This window comes from Colossoma macropomum, unplaced genomic scaffold (genome assembly GCF_904425465.1).
Source record: "Colossoma macropomum unplaced genomic scaffold, Colossoma_macropomum, whole genome shotgun sequence".
NCBI classification, from domain to species: Eukaryota; Metazoa; Chordata; class Actinopteri; order Characiformes; family Serrasalmidae; genus Colossoma; species Colossoma macropomum.
The window spans coordinates 17,188,214-17,210,978 of record NW_023494788.1 but is presented as its reverse complement, the minus strand read 5'-3'; the positions used below and the strand labels follow the sequence as shown (position 1 = coordinate 17,210,978).

General features: G+C 39.6%; 1 protein-coding gene across 1 annotated transcript in view; it reads right to left on the bottom strand.

Moving 5' to 3' along the window:
- tenm2 (teneurin transmembrane protein 2) overlaps nt 1-22,765 on the bottom strand; it is a 361,481-nt gene that overhangs the window by 25,590 nt on the left and 313,126 nt on the right. The window contains exons 11-14 of the mRNA XM_036568644.1: nt 20,744-20,845; nt 15,204-15,398; nt 11,114-11,314; nt 10,445-10,630 (exon numbers count right to left, since the gene is read on the bottom strand). Of these exons, the coding sequence (XP_036424537.1) occupies nt 10,445-10,630; nt 11,114-11,314; nt 15,204-15,398; nt 20,744-20,845 (684 nt within the window). The remainder of the gene's footprint in view (nt 1-10,444; nt 10,631-11,113; nt 11,315-15,203; nt 15,399-20,743; nt 20,846-22,765) is intronic.

Below are 22,765 nucleotides of genomic sequence, written 5' to 3'. Positions count from 1 at the left end.
CAATTTAAATCTTGGTTAAAGCTATCACAAACTAAAAGCGATTTGCTGGCTTTAACTGGATTGCACCCAGGACTCAAATACATTTTGGGTTCTTAAATTTACTTAAAATTGTGAACCTTTAACATGCAACAGTACGACTCAACTGTTGAAGCCTGTCAATCTTTTGCATTATGTATCCTGGACTTAATGCAGCATATTAACTGAAATATGAACACTCTTCATCTGAGGTGATGGATGTGAGTTCCACTACTTCTTGTAATCCCCCTCTCTTATTTCATCTTGATTATCTGTTGCCCCCTTGTTTGTCTGTTTGTTTTTGTTTTGATCATCCAACAACAAAAATTAAAACTTCTGGTAACCTTTTCCACCAGCACAAATATTAAACTTGGTGGTCAATGTGCAAAACATGAAAACCTTTTTTTTTTTTTAGTATTTTTAGCAATAACAAAGAAAAAGCAGGAATATTCTCCAGACCACCATGCGTTCTGCGGTGGGCATATCTCTCCATAAGCAGAATCTGTACTTACAAGATTATCATCCAGTATGTGTTACCTTCCAATGTGCACCCGAGTGCAGCATTAGTAAGCGTGCTAAATATTATTATAATCAATCATAATTGATTCATATCAATGCAGGTAAATCGCTGCATCACAAGAGAGAGAGAGAGAGAGAGAGAGAGAGATGTATTTTTTTTTCACCACTAGTAGGAACATGTTTCGAAAGAGCCAAAAAACAAAATTGGAAACACACTTGTCACAGCCGTTTGCTATGGCATCACAGCATGGATTCATGGGCATCCCGGGGAGAGGCAGTGTCTGTGACGGACGGCCGAGTGCATGGAGCCGTGAAAAGGGCAAACTCCATATTCCTGCAGCTTCACCAGGACATAATTAAGCACCCTGGAGTTGCGACCTGACATTTCCTGACTTATCTCATGCTTTAGTAAATAAAACAGCCAAATAAAACAGCCAATGTTTTACTCCTGAAGCAGCACTAGGCTGGATGCAGTGGTTATATATTTGCTGATCTAAGATCAGTTTTTAGCTTGTATATGCTAATAAACACCATAACTATGTGAGTGAGGATACTGCTCTTCAATCAGTACTACTCTCAGATGCTTGAGCCTCCATCTCCCTGTGACTCCTCCTCAGTCATCTTCAGTCCAAAAGCTTAACCTCAAACAGTTAACACATTTGTCAGCATGTCAGTGGTCTTGTCTGTTGGTCACCATAGAGACGTGGCCTTTTGGAGCGGGCCAGGGTCTTTTATCATGTGGCTGTGGCATTAGTGCCAGATGATCCGGCACAGGTGACATTTCAATGGATTTGTGGTCGGAGGAGGACTGCACGGCCAAAGTCAAAGGAGCGTGAAAAACCTTCAATGCTCCGAAGCTCATTCAGCCGCCACAAATCAAACGCAACGTCACTTTAATTAATATAATTTTCGACGTCTGGGGTCCTTGAGATGCCACATTAACAACCCGCTATGCATTGATTGCCACACAATATTGAGCCGAGAGAAAAGTCACTTAGCAATGATTGCTTTTTAAATTGAGTTGCCATTTTAAGGAGCCAAATACTTATGAAGCACCAAGACAGCAGAATCTATAGTGGCCATTGATCCCTTTCGTTGGGCAGGACTGAGCACGGCCCCTCTTTTATGCCAAGGGCCAGTCGATTCCCCGCACACTAACTAGAATAAAGTGGGGCTTCAGAAAGTATTAAGACACCTAGCTAAAGTAATGTGGTTGGAGTCCATTGTAATCCCTTTAAAAAGGAGGTGAGATTGCCTTGGGTTATGGGTCGCCACACACGCTGAGAGAGAGAGGGAGAGAAAGAGGGAGAGAGGGGTAGAGAGAGAGAGGTGCAAGTAAAGCAGTGGAGTCACACAAAGAAAGAAGTCACCTGCACAGAATCAGTTAGAGTGGGAAACAGAAAGGCAATCTGATGCACAGAGATAGAGGGATAAAGAGGATGGAAAGAAAGAAAGAAAGAAAGAAAGAAAGAAAGACAAAGAAAGAAACAAAATAGAATGCACTGAATAAATAAAAAGTGGATGGAAAAAAGGAAAGAAAAGGGAAGAAGTAGAAAAAAGATGGAATAACGAAGAAAAGAAAGAAACAACTGATGAAAGAAATCAATGCGTAGATGAAATGAAAAAGAACGAAAGAAAAAGAAAGAAAAAAGAAAAGACAGAAAAAAGAAGGAAGGAAACAGAAGAAAAGGATGAAAGAATAAGAAAAGAAGCAAGGAATGGATGACAGAAATGTAAAAGTGTTGATAGATAACAAAGAAAGAAAGAAAGGACAGTGAAAAGAGAAAAGGACAATAAACAATATATGAAAAGAGTGAAAAAAGAATGGATAAGAGAAAGAAAGATAGAAATAATGGATGACAAATTAATGGATTAAATAAAGAATGAAAGAACAAAGGAATAGACACAAAACAAAAAATAAAGAATGAACAAAAAATAAATAAAGAAAGAAAGAAAGCAGTACAATAGCAGGCTAAGCGGCGAGAGTGCACGATAGTGAAAGAAAAAAGACAGAATAAAAAAAGAAGTCTGAACTCCAGCACATTCTCCAGTCTGCTGGTGTGCAGCTCTTTCCCCTTTAAAGGTCATAAAAATAAAGGTTAGATTCATAAATCCTCAAAACTATCCTTGGGATGGGACTGATAAAATCCAACAGTGAGAGAACCTATAAAACACTCTCCATCTGGACTCGCTTCAGTTTGATAGTTGTACGTCTACAAAGTCAAATCTCTCCCTCAACTTCCTATCACTGGAAACTGGTGAAAGATTAGACGAGTGCTTTCACACAGCACGGAGGCTGTGGGCTGAGAGAGGCTATAGGGAGCATTATGACATCAGACAGAGGAGAAAGATGAATGTATGTCTGAGCACTGTCTGAATCCGAAGAGGTGGATATGAGACACTGCTGAGACAGGTTGTAAATAATGACTCAATGTAAAGGAACATGGTAAATGACACTCTCTTGTTTAATCATTTTGCAAGATGAAACATTGCAGTACTAATCCTGCTGACTGACGCTTGATCGAGTTTAGATCCAGAAAATTCTGAAATGCACATTTGTCTCGCTGCCTCTTTACTCCAGGCGAGCATGGTTTGCACGTGAGCCAATCATGCATTTGATAATGTGTAAACCATGTCCGTCTAGAGCATACCAGCATGTAAAGTCAATGTGCATATTAAAGAAACTGCACTTTCAAGCCACTCAGAGTCTTTCCATGACAATAAAAATGTACTGAGATTTCATTAGAGATGAACTTAATTCAAATCAGGGCTGTAACAATACATAAAATTGTGATACAGACGATACGATATTTATGCTGTGATTATTGCAGCTTTTCTGATACACATTTTTTTTTAGTCAAAGTCTGACTGGTAAAACAAAATCACAGCACCTGGTAAAATTACAAAAACATTTAAATGTAAACAAAGTGTATTTTGCATGAAGTGCAGGGAAGTTCTTTTTTTTGGTTTCTTACTTTTCTGTTCACAGTTTTTGTTTTCTAAGTTTAGATTCAAAGCATGTTTTACAAAGCATGATACAAGTATTACAAGTATCTCATCTTCTGTGTTAAAAATGACATTACTATGCATATCATAGCACCCCTAATATAAAATACATTACAATATAATTAGAATGCATGATATTGAGTAAGGATATAGCAGGTGGAATGCAGCAGGGGGCTTTCTCCTTCCACTATCTCGCACTGAGGCCCTGCTGACGCATCCTCGTGGAGTGATCGCTGAAGGTCCACCACTTATAGCCCTCATTATCCTCGCTCTCCCTGCCGTTGCATACCCGCCGCCTGCTTTCTCACATAGTCCCCCCACTCCGATCCCCCCATTAGTATGCACTCGGTGAGGGGGAAAGCGTGCAGACGCTGGGACAAAGTCATTACGATGCCTCCCTCTGGCCCTCTACCCCGAGAGGCAAAATATGTGCTGTAAAATGCTGTGGCCCCACCCCTGTCCATAACCGCTCCAACACCCCCCCCCCAAAAGAAACTCTGCACCAATGGCTCATGAAATTTAACAATCACCACAGGATCCACGTCCTCTCTGGCACCAACTTTAGCTTGCCACTCCCAGGCTAAGCAAATCTGCTGAAACTTTCAGCAGCTCTCCTCTGTCATTTAGCTCTTTGTTTGAGATCTACTCTATAAAGAGTGGAAAGAGGGGAAAAAATAGCTCATCAGCTCTCGTCCTCTTCTGAGAGAGTAAAATAGCAGGCCACTAACATCCTAATGAGACAGTTCGAGTTGTATTATTCTGCTGGAGCTGAGTCTAGTAAAACCAACGCAGGAGCCCTGCTCTTATTTAAGTAAGCCCCGGCGGGCTGCAGCCTTTTAAAGTCCTCTCTCCAAAAAGTGCAGGGGTTCTTTTAACCCAGTGTTAAAGAAAGCGAGAGACACTTCCACATGAGTGAGGGCAGAGTTGAAAACACTGCAGTGATGAGCCACTGCTCCTTTATTAAACTCTTAATGATTTATGGTAAGGCTGCATGCTACAGACAAAATATTGCAATAATTTGGAAATATATTGTGACAGACCACACCGGTAAATGCTTAGTGTTATGTTGTTAAAGACTGGATGGCATCTTCATTATTTTGCACACAGAAATAAATGAATGAATAAATTAATAAATGAATAAAAACCTAAAAAAATTAGTTAGAAGGTTAGAATTGGTTAGAATTTACATATTGCCAGCCAGTTCCTATATAGTGTAGCCCTACTGTGGATTTTTTGTGGATTTTTTTGACATGCAGGAATACAGTCAGAGGTTCTGAATGGTGGAATCATCCGATGGGGACTCCTGGGTAGCAGAAACGTTTAAGCACCAACCCTATCGTTTAGACTGTGAGTTCAATTCCTGGCGATCTGTGAGAGTCCAAGAAAGCACTGTTGGCCCCTCATTTAGCGCAATGCTAGTCAACGTGGGCATCTGTTAGCTGACGTAACAGATTTGGCTGTTAGCACTGTCCTACAAGCATGCAGAGCTGCTCAGTGACGCGTTAGTGATAGTTTGAAAAGCTTGGTAATATTGTGTGATGGAGATGACCTTACTAGGCCATGACTTCATGGGAACAATTGGGTTAAAAGCATCTGTAGGAAAATCCTCACCAAAGCTGCTGTCAGAACCACTTAAGTTATCACAAGTAGGAGATACTGTCTTGCTTATATGAGAACCATATATTAGCAAGGCCACTGAAACTTGTGGAGAAATTCTAAAGAAAGTACATATTCCACATTTTGACTGATACCACATTTTTATTTATAGGTAGAAAAGGAGATATTTTATTATGATTTCAATTTGATGAAAAAGCTATTTTTGGAAAGAGAAAGTCATTTTCTGACATTTAAACAAATGGAAAAAACTTACAGGGGCAGAACAGAATCTGTCTATGCAGTAGAGATTATATATTATTAAATAAAAATGTATACATTTTAAAAATACAATGCATAGCGAAAGACAAGAATATCTCTAGACTTCTAAAGATTAAACCCCCACACATCACAGAGAGATAAGACAATGACCCAAGGCTTTATAACCGTTACGGTTATAACAAACCGGCACAAGAAAACATGGGACGTGGAGAAACACACACTTGCATTACAGACCCGCTCTACACGGCTAGGCGCTCTAGAGTACACCACCAAATCTACTCTACAGGACACACTGTCGGAAGCACACAGTCTCTACACAGCCAAGCTATCGAGAGAAGTGCTAGTGGCCAGTGCTACAGTGCAGCTAGCGCTACGACACAGTGCGGACGAGGTACAATACCTTCAAAAGTCTCATCCCAATAGTCTGCAATAGAGAGAGCACGCAAAGAAGGGGGAACAAGAGGGCGAGGTGAGAGGCAGGAGACATGCACACATGCAGCTTTTAGAGATACACTGCCAGTCAAAGGTTTGGAGACATCTAGCTTTTCAAAATAATAATGACTAATAAGCATATGTTCTTGCAATAACTTAGTATTAAGTTACAATAAATCAGTTTGCCATAAATTAACATGCCATTTGCATTAAGGACTAACCGGGTTTATTTAGAGGAAAACAACATCACACATGTAGTGATTTACAACACAGGGAGTGTGTTATCATGAATAACATCACAGCTGTAGATCATCACATTTTTTTTCTTTTGTGATACAAGAAATATCAGTGTTATATTACAATTAAAATGACATTTATTAAAGAACTATAAAAGTGTCTTCCACTATACATGTAAGCTCTTTTGCTTTTCAAAAACCTGTTACATCCAAAATTGTTATAATGGATACACAGCATTTTGGAATGAAACTCTTCCTATGTATTAGCTATTGCAAATTTCTTTCAGCAAAGCAGACCCACCACTGATGGATTAAGAGCAATGACAGATTCAGAATTGAAACTGGTTAATGGTTAGTAATAGCTTTGAGTAAAGCCACCACTGTTGTTATTTGGCTAACAGAATAGTAGAATAATATGAATGATGAAAAAATGTGCCATTTTCAGACATAACAACATGGGTACACTGTAAACAATGACAAGAAAACTTAAAATCTAAAGGCAACCAACTGCACAGCTTTTTTTAATCCTCTCAACTTGGCTCAAATTTAGTTTAGTTAAAAGATCCCTATAGCAGCGGGGGCGCGGTCAAGTGTCTGCGGGGGAGAGGCTTGGCCAGAGTGAGGACGCGGACTGTCTGGCAAATGCTTAAACCTGTGGGTAATTGTCTCTTTCCCTACTAATACAAGCTACTTTCCCCAGTAGAGTAAGAGAGACCTGGCTGACAGGAACATTCAGGCAGAGACGAACTGAAGCTCCAGAGAGAGAAACAACTCTGAAGACTGCAGTACTGAAGAGCTATCAGCTCGCAGCCTAGTGTTCCTTTGGTGTTGGTTATTTTTGAGAGAAGGAATAAAAGATCTCTGCCCGATGACACCGCCTCCTCAGTACTCCTTCTGCCCACACCCTACAGGGTATCACATTCCCCAAACTGACATTTTTAGTACTGCATCTCATTTAGGTCAACAGTACAGTTAAAGCCTACACAACCCCCCCACTACTCGACTCAGTCACTGCTAATGTCCACTCATAGGCAGCAACACTGCAGGAATACCTCCAGTCTGGGCAGTCGAGGGCTTAGTGCTTACTCCTCTCAGATTGGTCATTGAAGTTGGGCAGCTGTGACATGAATGGGATCCGAAATCATGACCTCCTGATGATCAGGCAGTTACACAGTTATGCTACTAAGGGGGTGGGGTTGGTTCCTAAAATGTAGGTGGCAATCAGCAATGATATAACTGTGGGGAAGGGAAAACTATGTCATCCCCAAAAAAATAGTATGCTTTAACTTTGTTTACTTAAATGAGATTAAAAAAGGTCAGAACTATTGGAGAAACAACAAAGCTGTTCACCAGAAAAATAAAAACTTTGCTGCCACTTACTTCAGACACATTTTATTCATTGGAAAAGTTAAGGATACCTGGAAAAACTAACCATTTGTATGAAGAAAGTGGGTACAATCAGTTATAGCTGCAAAGTTGTTCGCTAAGTTTGATGTGATACATATGTGATACTGTTTTCTTCTGAATAAATCAGGCTAGCCATTAATATGTGGCTATTGCAACCACCAAGGGGAACATCCTCATTTATTAAAACCATTTTTTTAAAAAGCTAAGTGTCTCTAAACTTTTGACAGGCAGTGTGTATGAGAGCAATCTAAAAAAGATGCAGCTCAGCTTTTAAAAGGAGCTTAGAGGGCTATAAATGGAAAGTGATGGCTGGCTTTTGGCTTTCTCTGTCGAGTCAGGATGACAATAGCCAGACGGCCTTTTCAGTAAACAGCAGGGGGAAACAAACTGAAGGCAAGAGGTTGTTCAGATAGGTATATACTTCATTTGTGTCACCTGTGTCATCTTGAGAGTGACAGACTCTCTCTCTCTTTCACTCAGGCAGGTACACACGCACATACGCACTCACACAGACACTCCCAGACAGTGACAGAACGACATGCTCATGCTTTAAAAGTCTATTTTTAAGAGAGAGAAGTCAGGGGCAAGTTGAAAGTGTGACTTATCAGGTGAAGACATCTGCACCTTTCATCTGCTCTTCTATGACGGAGACTTTTCATTATGTGAGCCCACTCACCTGTCTGTGCCGTCTGGCATGTGATCAAACACCAGCCTTCTCTCAGTCAAACACTAGATCCAGGAAAAGCGCTAATGTTCCTCAATTCCTCACGTCTGACCTGCTACAGCCCTTCTATTTGCTCATTCTTTCCCCTACCCTTGTCTAGTCCTCTCTAATACTCTTCTTAACCCTGCTAGCATGGAACCTGTGCCCCTATTCGGCATTAAAACCCCTCAAATCAAACTCATCCCTGCATCTCTCTTTCAATAAATCCCCTTTTAAGACTCAGTCTCTTTGCTCTTATTAGCTAAGCCTCCTGTGTGTGTTTCAGATGTGACTGAGTTTTTTTAATGTATTATTCCTTTTATCCACAAGCTCAAAAGTGGCATCACCAGAGTTTCTGTTTCATTAGAATCATTTGAGTGACACATTCTGCCTGCACTCTTCTGTTTCAACTCTCACCAAATACAAGAGAGAAAGAAAGAGACACAAAGTAATCACTTTCAGTCCTGCTTAATTTAGATGATTCAGTCAGAAAACACATAACACTTTGAGAAAGTGAGCTTATAACAGTGGTTTTCAATGCCAATCCTGAAGACTCCGAGCTCTTCAGATTGTTATAGCATCCTGGCTCAGATGCACTTGACCCAAACCATGATGGACAGTTAATGTGTGGAATTAAACATGAGATTTCATCCCTGAAGATGAGATAAGAACTGCGAGGATATTGAAAACATCATTCAGTTGGGATATTTTGGAGATTCAACAGAGGTTGTAGAAGTACATAAAGTCTGTACTCAAGTAAAAGTGCAAATACTCATCTAAAACTACCCCAGTCAGCTGAAGTGAAAGCACAAAGTTATATACTTCTGGATGGCTTATGTCTTACATTTTTATTGTATTTTATTTAAGGTTAAACTTTTGAGGTTTGTGTGGGTTTATGTAGCCAAAACAATCAGAATTCAGTTTTCCATGACCACTTTCTAATCTTTCTTTAACTTTTAAGTTTATCTAGTCATGTTACTATGTCTTTAAGACTCATATATGTAAATGATCTGTACTCTGATTGGCCTCCCTCATTTAAAAACAGGGCTGAAACACTTCTTATAACTTCAATGTGAGTGGGTGTGGTTAAGCTAGTGTAGATTGAATATATTGTTGATGTCAGAACAAAACCACGTACCTCCAAAATGGTGACTTAAAAAACATTCTCAACTTTGAACTGAAGTTAATGTAACATGTATCCAAGTTTGGACCATTTCTATTGGTCCGTGCATTATGCAATTTTAACACAGTTAAACACAACGTAAAGGGTAACTGGAACAAATTATGCAAAAGAGTAACAAAAAAGAGATACAAGGTTTTGTAACAGCGATGGTGTGTAAATGCATTGTTTTTCATAACATTACGAAAACGAAGATCTGGCTGTTTTTGCAGCTTAGTTTTCATTTATGGACTGTATGAACTGGGGAGTAAATATTATGTTCTGAAACTCGAGTAATGTTTACTTTCTCCTTTAAACTCTTTTACTTAAAAAGGAAGCATTGTTTTTACATCATATGGGTCATTTAAAATGACCTAAAGCATAAAACTAAAAGCAACCACATAAAAGGCAGTTCATCAGTTTAATCACTTCTCTAATCACTAAGCTACTTTACTGTTGCTTTTCTTGTCCCCTTTCCTCCTTTCTGGTATGAGTGCCTAATCAGCCAAAGAAATAAATACATCAAGAGCTTATTTGTCTCTCTGTTTTTGTTCTCACATCTGTTAGAGTTTAGATTCACAAGGAATTTGTTGCATAATTAACTGCTGAAAGTGTCTGATGTGAAGATCACCTCATGACATCAGAAAATATGTAGCTTATGGGCTGTCTAGGGACCCTGAGGACCAGGATGGGAAACACTGCCATAAAAAAAAAAAACACTAAATAATCTTTTAGCTTAAAGAACAAAGAATGTTTCTATACCAATTAAAGATTTTTGTTTTCTGGAACCATACATTCAAACCATTAACCAGAACCTGTAGTTTAGGGCTGTGCTATGTATCTGTTGAATTAAAGTTTGGAAAAAAACACTAAAGTTTGTAAGGCGTGGACTCTCTAGAGCTGGCACTGCTTTATAAAGAGTTATAAGGAAACACTGCATGTCAGATAAACTTAAGAAGAGCTGCATCAGCCCTCTCTGTGGTGTGCTGTACTGACTGAATGCGGCAGGGCAGGCAGAGTGTGTCCTGTGTGTGTGTGTGTAAAAGGGACAGGAAGGTATTGTGGGATTGGATGAGTTGGCGAGGCGCCTACCAATGGTGCAGTGCTCTCCGTTCCAGCCCTGCTGACACTCGCACTTGCCGTCCTTGCAGGTGCCATGCTTCACACATAGTGGGTTACACACACGCTGGTCACACGCTTCGCCCGTCCAGCCCTCCTCACAGCGGCATGAGCCACCCATACACACGCCGTGAGTGCCGCAGTCCACCGAGCACACCTCTGCACAGACACACATACAAGGAGGAGCAACAAGGTCACATTTCCAAACCGTAACAGGAGATTTCAACCCTAAACAAAAGCCTAAATCAGACAGTCAGAACAGTGTTAATGACAGTGTCAGAAAAATATCTCATGAGGACATCACTGATGACTGTTCTTCTCAAAAAATCAAGAACGGAAAAATGAGGCACATGCAACTTAACCAAACATTGTAATTTGTTGTATTTATAATTTATTGGGTTTTATTTAATTATATATCAAATTTTGTTGTTTATAGATCCTATTTTCCATATAGTTAATTACCCTTAAACACAGTATCAGTTGATGGTATCAAGTGAAAGTCCAGAAGCCATACGTTCAGCAGAAGTTATAGAATAAATAATATGGAATTGCATGATGTGACTGCGACTTCTAACTTCTTAAAAACAAAAACTCACATAAACTTTTCAACTTCAGTGAAACATCAAACACACTCATACTGACCTACGGAACAGTCAGGACCCATCCAGTTGGGGTCACAGCTGCAGAGGCCTGTGTCTGGGATGAAGGCTCCGTGGCCATGGCACTGGTCAGGGCACTGAGCTCTGGGCAGCTCACAGTGTGCTCCGCCCCAGCCAGGCTTACAGTGGCACTCACCGCTCACACAGATGCCATTATTGGAGCAGGTCGGGTCCAGACAGTCTACTGCACATAGCACACACACACAGTACTCAGCATTTAGACCTTTAGAGGGCTTCACTGAATTGTTGGCACAATCAAATAGAGGATTCCTCTATTTTTTCAAAATTAGAATAAAACATTTACTCTCACATACAACATAAATATTAATATTACTACTTATTATAATAACATTTTCTTTAAATGCACCTTTTTCCAGACCACCTGTTACAAAGTGACAAGAAATACAGTTAGAGAATAAGAAACCAACATAAAAAAGTTGGGATTCTATATTTGAAGATCAGAAATCCAGAAAATCAATAAAAAAAAATATAGAAAAACACTTTAGATGGATTTTAAAGAAAACACCATCATAAAGTTAGATGGCTAGATTTGGAAAGCTAAGTTAAGTGCTATTTAAATATATAAAAGTTTGGGCGGCCCTGGTCTAATTAGATGTTTTGTTGGTTTTTCAAGTGAAAATAAGTTGACACATCCTCTACAGAGAACACACTTCTGCACATTTCAATACATAATTATAGTTCATTTGCTGATTTTAACATACTGGAAAATTATGCCAGATTTTATGTTTCTTTTTTTTCCAATAAATTAAACTCAAATAGAAAGAAACTGTGCACTAAACTTTGCATAAAAGTGCCATATCTCAGTTATTCTCCACAGAGGATGTGCTTATTTTTGCTTAGCTATACTTAGAAAATCATTTGACTGGGAGTGTTCATTATAATTCTGTCATTGCTATGAATGAATCTGTAACTATGAAACTAAGAACTGAGCATTGAACCTACTTAAAAGGTTAAAAAAACACGTATGCAATAGCTTTATACCTGGATATTCCTACAGTACAGTATGTCTCAGGGGAATTACAGGAATTCACTTGAGCGCACAAGCGTAAAACCGTAACGCACAGATGAGAAAAGCTTGGCCAGTGGGCTTGGAAGGTTTGGAAGGTTTGTGACAGAAGCAAGCACACACACACACACACACACACTAACATGGCCTTTCTCTGAGCATGAAAAATCAATGTCCCCCACACAGTAGGTCTGCGAGTGAGTGTTTCCTCTCTAGTGCCTTTCACACACTCATCTCTCTCTCTCTTTCTCTCTCTCTCTCTCTCTCTCTCTCTCTCTCTCTCTCTCGCTCTCATCCTACTTCTCTTCCTGACTTTTCTCCCACCCCTGTTTACACTCTGGCCTCAGATGTTCCGGAGAAATTGACATTGACTGCCGAGCTGCCAAGGAGATCAGGCCGCTCAGACGAAGTGAAAGCCATTTGACAAATTAGCCGCTCCTAGGTCCGGCGTGGGCGTATCTCTCACCCTCCACTTTCACACCACAAAGTCGTCCGCGGAAGGCCGTTCTGTTTAGGCTGCAGAAATGCCGCATCACAAGTATCGATTTATGTGTCTCAGCCACTTCAGGTAAATTGTTTGAGCGACTATATTGTGATGAATATCAGATTTGAGGAAAGGGATGGAGGGATGAAAAAAGTGCCGGAAGTAAATGAAAAAGGGAAAAGTGCTGACCTTGTGGTCCAAGAAAACACTTGTACTTTCCATCAATGACGTACAGTACAGCTTTAATCAGGCCTGAAACTTTAGTCTGAACTCGAGAACATACTGTCCAAACCTGACCCGAGTCATAGCACATAGTTTTAACCCGAACCTGACTCGAGCCTGACAAAATTTTATCTGAACTTGACTAGAATCCGACAATAACGCCTGGTGGCTTAGTGAGAAGGTTAAGGTACCAAGCAACAATGACAGCTGAACTTCTAAAACATTGGTTGATTTTTTTTCTAGGTAAATGTTTTGTTTTCACACGGGTCTCATGAAGCCTGTTTACATCTTGCATTAACATATTTTGTGTCAGGATCATATCTGGATAAGCTCCAGAGTTTATTTATACATTTCAGTCAGGTTCTACATTTCCTGCATAAAAAGCACATCATTTCCAGTTTACTTCTGTTTACTTGTCCCCCCCCCCGTTACGATACAATTCAATAAGCTCAGCTTGGATGTTTTTTTTTATAGGCACAAAGGCTCTTGGTTTGGGGTAACTCCAACCTTCAAGATCCGTCTTTAACCACCTCCAGAAATGTGATTTGAGGGATCTGATCGTAAGCCAATCACAAAGCATCCTTGGGGGTGTTTTCACCTGGCTTTTCATGCAGTCCAAACATGACCTGATTACTAAAAACTTGACCTGATGCAAGGTGTAAACTGGCCCACAGACCTTGGCAGCAACAATATGAGTGACACCAGCTACCCACATCAAAGGTAGGTTAAAACTAAGGAGGAGGAATAGAGAGAAAAACTAAAAGAGTTAAATGCGGGTCAGAATTAGGTAAGAAAGACGGGCTATGACGGGCAGAACATCTGAATCTGAACCCAACCAAAGCCCAACAAACACCTGAGAAATGATTTTGAGCCCAGCGTGAAAAGTCAGGTCCCATCAGGTTCAAGCAAATTTCAAGCTCCCCCTTTCTCTCTTCCCCTCTGTCTCACGTTTTACTTCTTACCCTTTTTCACCTTCATATGTAGCCTTTTCTCACTCGCCTCCAGTCTGCCCTCTCTGCTAGTCAAAAACACTCTCCTCCTCTCTTGTTCCTCCACTCGTCTCTCACCTCTCCATGCCTCCTCCCATCTCTGTCCTTCACTTTCCTCAGCTAGAACCAGTTTATCCCTCTCTAAGGGTTTCGTGAAATGGCTCTCACACTTTCCCTCCAGTCTCTCTCTGTCTATCACTTTCTTGTCTCAAAGCAGGCAAACTCCAGCAAACACTGAACATGTCGCAGGCCCGAGGCTATTTTTCTCAGCAGCCGGATCAATAAAATGGATTTTGATCCTTTAATCAAATCTCTGGTGTTTTTTTGCTGCTTGAGTGCAGGAACACAAAGACGGTGAGAATAGACGACCCATTCAGAAATTAAGTCGCAAAAAAAAAATTATGTCTAAGCAGCACGCTACTGTTCTAAAAAGCCTGAAAAGTCTGTTTGTTGTTGTTGCTCAGTAATTTAATAAAATAGTACATATTTAAATACTATAAACTAGACAGCACAATGCTTTATTCAATATTTCAAACATTTCGGGGAGGAACAATAAAGTTAAAAAAGTTCTGTTTAAAATTCTGAACACATCAACATTTTTTTACAACTTCCTGCAAATCATTTCAAACCGATAAGATCATAACATCAGATAACACCAGAACGCTATAATTTTATGTGTATACAGTACTGTATAGCGTTGAGTTGTCTTCTCACAGTGGAAGGATGGACACCTGTGGATTTTTCAAATCTGATGCAAGAGTGGAGCTTAATTTTCTCCTCACTCTCAGAGATGAAAGCTTTAAGCAATGCTTGACAGTTTTGCTGGTCTATCTGGTCTTACATGGTTGTTAGGAGTCACATTTTCTGTATATCTTTTTAAAATGTTTTGAAAACCTGTGACTTTCATCTCCTTATGAAAGTGGATTATTATATGTCTAATCTCATTAGAAATATCTCCTGATGAATGAATAACTTGTACTTAATGACTGTTTTGACTGTAAGTATAATAAAATTAATAAAAAAAAATACGCAGTAAACGACTGAAAAGAGTGATTTCAAATTTAAATGGTATACTCTTGAGCTCTTCATGAGCACTTACAGAACAATTTGAATGCATAAATGGTTCCTTGCATTGTCAAATGGTTCTTCTCTATCACATTAACCCAGTTATATAGGGCTCTTTAAAGAACCCTTTTAAAAATGGTTCTATATAGCACCAAAAATGGATTAACTATTGTTACAAGTAAAATAACTCTTTTCAGTACTATGTAGAACCCTTTTTGCTAAGAGTGCAGTGTATGCATGCGTGTGTATGTGCCTCTGAACAAACCACACACTCATACAAACACACCTTCAGCGCAGTTCTCTCCCTTGTAGCCCAGTGAGCAGACGCAGGTCCCCTCTGTGCAGGAACCGTGCCCGCCGCATTGGGGGTCGATGCACTGGTTGACTGGAACATCACACTCCGGTCCTTTCCAGCCACTGTAGCAGATACATGAGCCTTTATCATACTGCCCATTACCACTGCACAGCACTGGACATGCAGCTGAAAAAGTGAGAGAGAGAAAGAGAGAGAGAAAGTGAGAGAGAGATGATTAAAGCAGTTCATGTGAATCCAGAGTTGTTGACACATGAAAGATTTTCTACTCCGTTTCAGTTTTCCCCAAGAAACCTGCACTCAGAACCAATGAAAGGATGACAGAGGTAAACTGCAGGAACAGAATGTTCACTTAGGCACAATAAAAGTCACAATAAAAACGAATTTCAAGTTTGTGTAGTGTTAAGATAAAGATCATAGCTATTACTGATGAAATAAAAAAAATAGACCAAAAATTAGATGCATGGAAAGATGTGCCTGTCATTAAAACATAATAGGAAGAAAGAATGCAAGAGAACAGTACACAAAGGGCTCTGATCTTCTGCACACAGACGCACACTAGGCTCATTTAAACATTCGTCCCCTGAGGCCTCCTTCTCAATTCTTGAAGAACTTGCCCCTCCTCCCCATTCAACAAAAACAATATTTTCAATACGCAAACTACTGCAGAGTATATACATGTACAAAAACCAGGTTATTCGGGAAATGAAGTGGTCCATTTTGGAAAAGTGGTTAACTGACCCATTCCCATGTGACACTTTACTCGACCATTATTTTAATTGCACAAAAGAGACCAATATTACAAAATTAGATTGTGAAAAAATTAGGACATTCCAGGTCACAAAAATAAAAGACAGTCCTATGATACAGTCACTTAAAATTTTATTATATATAATATTTTTTTGCTATTTTCCAACTCTGCCCCATGATACCCTCCCCATTTCCAACACACCACACAGTTTGAATAACTATGCACTAGACAATATCAACATCAATGAGCTGAATTCTGTACATTCATAATAGCTGTGCCCACAACACTGAGCTCTTCCTAAATAAAACTCCTCTGTATTGTCAAAGTGGTATTAAAACCTTATAACTCCATGTAATTTTTTCAGTTATTATTTCATTTTTTATTTATTCTGGCACCATTTGAAAACATCAGCTACCCTTTACACCGTGTGAACATTTCACAATGAATGAACAAATAGAAATGCTTCAAAATGACTTGGAATAAAGTCTCATTACATAGGACTGGCCTTATCCTACATTTTCTTGCGTTTATTGTTTCCCCTGAGATATACTAATTCATTTTTTCCAACCTCTCTATCATTTTTTTCTTTTTTTCACATTTTCTCATTTTTCTTCCAATTTTATGAAACCTGTGAAGATGCACGGATCAACATATTACAAACATTTTGCACATTTATCTGTAACCAAAGTGGATTTATTTACTAAAAAAAAAAACATTCTTAACTTTTTATTCATTCCATTCACACTAAACTTTTAAGCCATGATTCCAAACTTTGTAGTGTAGGTACTGCTATCTCTTCCATATCTAAACTATTTCCATATGTTACATAGCATTGATGGTTCTTATTTATGTCCAAACATACATAATGGGGACCTGCATTCATTCTAATTCTGAGTCCTTTTTTATGTGCATGTGTCTGTATTTGGCTGTGAAGCCTGTATGTACGTAAGTGAATTGGAGCCTGCATGTATGTGTGTGTGCTCATTAATGAGTAGTGATAAATAAGTAGAGGGATGTGGGAGCAGATGTGCTCATTGCTTTTTCTCTCATTTATAGTATATAAGTCTGCTACCATACAGAGTGAGCCCCTTCTTTCCAAACACCCCCTGATGACATACACACAAACACATATATACAGGAACACCACAACACTTAGCAGTCCACCAGGCTGTTTACAAGTGTTCCTGAGACGGTATAGCCGCTGGCAACCCACATTTACAATTTACTTTAAGAAACGCTGCTTAAACAAGTCCCTCCGCTCAATCTGACAACAGCTGACTGTGGCGGATTCACCTTGGGCCTCAAGGCCCAATAAGAGTGGTCCTCCTGGACTACATTACCCATAACCCCCCCTACGGCCTGAACGGCAGGCATACAGAGTCCCTCGCTGTTGTATATGCAACCTTTTAGTCAAAGGATTCCTTAGGCAGAAAGAGGCATTCAATAACATTCAACGCTAACAGCACATGCTCACATGCAAATAAACACACAGAGGAAGGGAGAATGTGACAGAGATAGAAATAGGGATAGACAGATAGAGCAGGAAGGTCAGAGCCTGGTATGGAAGTGTAGATGGAAGCAAGGCTAAGTTGAAGAAAACTCTAATGAAACAAAATGTAATCTAACAGTGAGGTAACTAAACTATTAATCACAAGCCTCCCAGGTGAACAATGGAAGATATTGGCTTGCATGAACCCACATCCATCATCCAAATGCCTCTGAGACGCCTAATGGCCCCCGGCCCTGCACACACACACGCACATATAGAGCAACAGAAACTGAACACAGTGCCTTATTTCCAGTCTTTTTTTTAATACTTGCTGCAACGAAATGTGTGTATTAGTCGGACTAGTTTGTGCTAGCATGGTAGGTGTTTGTAAGCACTGTAGAGGCCCACTCCCCATCCTGAGCCCGACGGGGCCCAACAAAATATTGGGTTTTCGGACGACTTTTCGGGCTCAGGACGTGCCTGGCTGTTTTCTAATGAGTGATTTACACAGTAGATTTAACACATTCCCTCACAGTTTTGCTTTTACGCTGTCTCTTGCTCTCTCTCTCCTTCTTGTGCTCCGTCTCTGTTGTACTCATTCTCTCTCTTTGTGTTGTGTTTAGTCTCTCTCTTGCACTCACTCCCTTTCTTGTGCTGTGTCTTTCTTGCACTGTCTCTCTCGCCCTCTCGTTCTTACTTGTGTTCTCTCTCTCTTGCACACATTCTCTCTTTCTTGTGCTCACTCTCTCTTGTGCTCTGTTTATCTCTGTTTACCAGTTTATCTCAGGATGAAGTTTTTTTGTCACTCATCTCAAGCTCTTAGAAACAAAACTAAACAATGAATAACCATGTACGTTAACATGCAGACCTCCAACGCACAGCAGAGAGATGGTAGGAGCTATATGTCTCTTTGTCATTCTCTCTCTCTCACTTACACACATACACCCACAAGCCCCTATAATGGGGGTATGCACTCATGGGCCAGTGCAGGCCATTGCTCCATGTACTGATGTGGGACTCTGAGACTGACAGCCATTTCTAATGTGTACAGCTCCTCAAGTCCCTAAGGTGCTCCAATACAGGAAAACTTTCAACAAGGTCTTAGTCTTTGTTACACTAAAATGAACTTACCCTCTATTGCAAAACCCCTATATGCCTTTAAGGCAGTTGACTAGGGCCACACAACACATTGATGTTAAACAATATTGTGACACTAGCCTTTGCAATACTGATATCGCAGAAGGCTGTAATATGCAAATGATCCTTTAACCTAGTTGATGTCAAACTATTTCTCAGGGCTTCACAGATCTTTGCTCCAAACCAACTTGCAACAAATAAGCATAGAGGAAATATGTGTACCACCTGGGGGGCCTTGAAGACCAGTTTGAGAACCACTGCCCTAACCAATCACAGAATTAATTTTTTGCTGGCTGTGAGCATCCTGACCTGTCCAATGAGTGATTCTGTGGGTTAAATTCACACAATCTAGCAAACACAAATAATCTAAGTTAAAATGATGCACAATCTTTAACCACTTTTAACGGTGTCCACTTATAGCAATTGTGTTGTTTTACGTACCAAAAACAGATGTATTTCATTTTTACAAGACCATTTTCAGCCTCTCTAAATTAACTCTATTCTGATTTGCTGCCCTATAATGTGCCTTATTCACAAAGCAGCCCAGGCTGAAACACTCGTATAACTTCAGAGTGTATGGGCAGGGATAAACTGCTGTAGGCTGAATAGGTGGATATATATAAATGTGCTGTTTTTTGCGCAATCACAAAAACAATGAATTCAAAACAAGCTGTTTTTTCAGCATAGTTTCCATATATGGATTGTATGGTCTGGGATGTGAACATTTATATGGACTGTATGGTGTAGGATGGTACATTTTGACTTTACCTCACTTTAACAACTGATACTGATACCTCATATCAGTCCATACGCAAGGCCTCAGTATCAGCCCATACTCAAGGCCTCAGTATCAGTCCATACTCAATGCTTCAGTATCAGTCCATACTCAAGGCCTCAGTATCAGTCCATTCTCAAGGCCTCAGTACCAGTCTCAGCCCATACTCAAGGCTTCAGTATCGGTATCAGCCTATACTCAAAGCCTCAGTATCAGTCCATACTCAAGGCTTCAGTATCAGTCCATACTCAAGGCCTCAGTATCAGTCCATACTCAAAGCCTCAGTATCAGTCCATACTCAAGGCTTCAGTATCAGTCCATACTCAAGGCTTCAGTATCAGTCCATACTCAAGGCCTCAAGACCTCAGTATCAGTATCAGCCTATAATCAAGGCTGTAGTTAAGGCATCAGTGTTGGTTTCAGCCTATTCTCAAGGTTTCATTGTCAGTATCAGCCTATTCTCAAGGCTTTAGTATCAGTATCAGCCCATTCTCAAGGTTTTAATATACATATTAACACATACTCAAGGCATTAGTATTGGTATCGGAAAAAGTAGTATCATGAAAGAAAATGTGGTATCATGCAATCTCAATGAGCCTGTTTACACCCTGCATCAACATGTGTTTCATGTCTGTTCTTTCGGGATTCCACTTCACTTTTCACAAAAATGTGCCCCCAGCTTCACCAGATGAGATTGGATTTTACTTTCCTTCTGTTTTACTTTTGTTTGCTTTTTCCCAGTTACGATACAAGTCAACAAGCTTGGTTTGGACACCTTCATCGGCTCAGAGTGTTTAAAAGGCTGTTGGTTTGGAGATAACTTTAGCTTTACATATCCTCCATCATTCGTTTCATAGTTTATTTTCTCACTTGCTATTCAGCATTTGGCAGAAGCACTTCTGCTCACATAATTGTTTATGGTTAACAAAAACATATTTCACTTATTGTATTTTTCCTCCAAATGTGGTTTGAATAATCTGATTGTAGTTTGATCATAATGTGTCCTGGGGGTGCTTCCACCTGGCTTATAATGCAATTAAATGAAATTTGAATGCGATTCAATTAACGAAAACGTTGATGCAAGGTGTAAACGGGCCCAATATGTAGCAATTTGACTGTAATGTGGTATTTTGTCCAGCCTGTGCAGTCTTACGGTGGAAAAATGTTGAGCTCTACTGTATGTCCTTCTTCTTTTCATAGACTACTGCTTAGTTCATTATCCAAGTCTCTTACTAAACTGCTGGACACTCTATCTTCACTCTTCTTTCTCTCTGATTATTTCATGTAACAGTAAGCGTTCCTCTATTGGTGCGTATATGTGTGTGTGACAGAGGTCAGCATGTAATTGGAGGGTCGCCTACCTTTCGAGCAGTCCATGCCATGGAAGCCGGGGAAGCAGTGACACACTCCTGACACGCACTCGCCGTTGCCATGGCAATTTCGTGGGCACTCTTGCACAGAGTCTGCGAAAGGGAGGACACCCCATGTGAGAAAAACGGTGGCAACTGACAAAAAACGACAACTGAAAGCGGGATAGCTGTGTGAAGGAAACAGGCTATTACACTCGTCCTCTTGTCGTTCATCTCTACCACCCTCCCCCTCAGGCCCTGTCCCATTTCTTGTGGCCTTCATCTGTCTATCCCTGCAGGGAACTGCTGGGGAGGGAAGCCCATTTCTAATTCTGTTTATCAAGGATGCTTAATGTGCATCTCCAATGAACCCTCAACAGAACTCTCCTTGTAAATGAGCTTTACATGGGTATTACCTAGAAATCCTTACAAATTCATGACAGGGACGATGATTCATCAAATTCTGATGAATCATAGCAGATTGAAGTTGATGTACCAGGCATGGTAATGTTGTAAGTAGTATTTAAGAAAATGTGCTATATGAAAATAATCATTCAACAACAGCTGTTAATTATAGTTTAATACAAACAAAATATTTTCCAATGAACTGTCACGTAGATTTAAGGGAAGCTTAGCAATATGGCAAAAATTCCTATAATTCCAAATCCTCTAGATGAATCATGTCACAATGTGTACAAACTATGCAAACTAACTGCCACAAAATCATTGTGTTTAGAACTGCCGTTATTCATTTTCAGACTGTGGTTAGTTTGTTCTTAGTCAGATCCATCAGCCAACAACTACATTTTGATAAATAAAATGCAAGAGATGTCTCACTTTTTACAAACTATAATGTGATAATTTGCCCATCACACTACTTTCTTGGCAGGTGAGATCATCTAATTCTAAATAATATATCTAATATTTCTTTATTATGTGATTGTTTTAGACTCAATCTATTTCTAGATAGAGTTCACTTTTTTAAAGTAACTTCAATCTAGTGATTTTGTCTTATTCCGTTGGCAAACAAGCATAACTGTCTGTTTTATTTCTTGAGACAAGTAAATTTTTCTGCCATTGGAATAGCTACACTAGATAAACTACTTAAACTTAAACTGACTTAAAACAGGTAAAAAGGACTAGAAATACAGTTGCATGCACAGATTTGAACACCCCCAGTCCATTGATCTGTTTTTAGTGCACATTTTCTTAGTTTTTAGAATTTTAGTACACATTCTCTATTTATTTGCTGTATTTAACATTTTGAAAAAGAAAAAACAAAATACAAAATGTGCCATAACTTTCAGTTTTGCAAATCAAGAGTAATTGTGCATTAAAATGTGCAGAAGTGTGTCCTCTGCAGAGGATGTGTATTTATCTTCACTGTAAGTTTTTCGATATGTCTAGAAATATAATAATCTTATCATATCCTTACAACAACCTCATTATAAGAAATATCAGATATACTGACTACATTGCCAAGATATCTATGTTTCGTACTGCAGAAAAAGAAATATAAATCAAAGTCTAATAATAAAAAAAAAGAAAATCAAAAACTGTCAGTGCTGGCTTTGTTAAACCGTCACAGGCAAGATAATAAAAATATGTCACCAAATAATCTGAGGGGCATGTATTCTTTTGTTGTGTGTGAGGTAGTGCTTTAATAAACTAACACTCTCATAATTTACAGAGCAAAGACAAGTCTTGAAATTCAGTCATAAGGCAAACCATATTAGGAGATACTTCAGTCAGACTTTAAAGTGTGAGAAATATCCAAACAAAGCAACAAAACAAATAAAAACTCTAGCTGCATTCATAACATTACATAATGCTGTAATGCTGTAACTGCACCTAATGTTATATAGTATACAGGAGTCTAATCCTTCAGGCTGCCCACACTTTATTGTGAAGATGATTTGAGGCCTGATGTGTCCCAAATGTCATTTTGAATTGTGCCCTACGTGTGTGTGTCCACTGTTTTCCTTCCCAAGGGCCAAATAAACAAAGGGAAGAGCATTCAGCCTCTCACCTCTC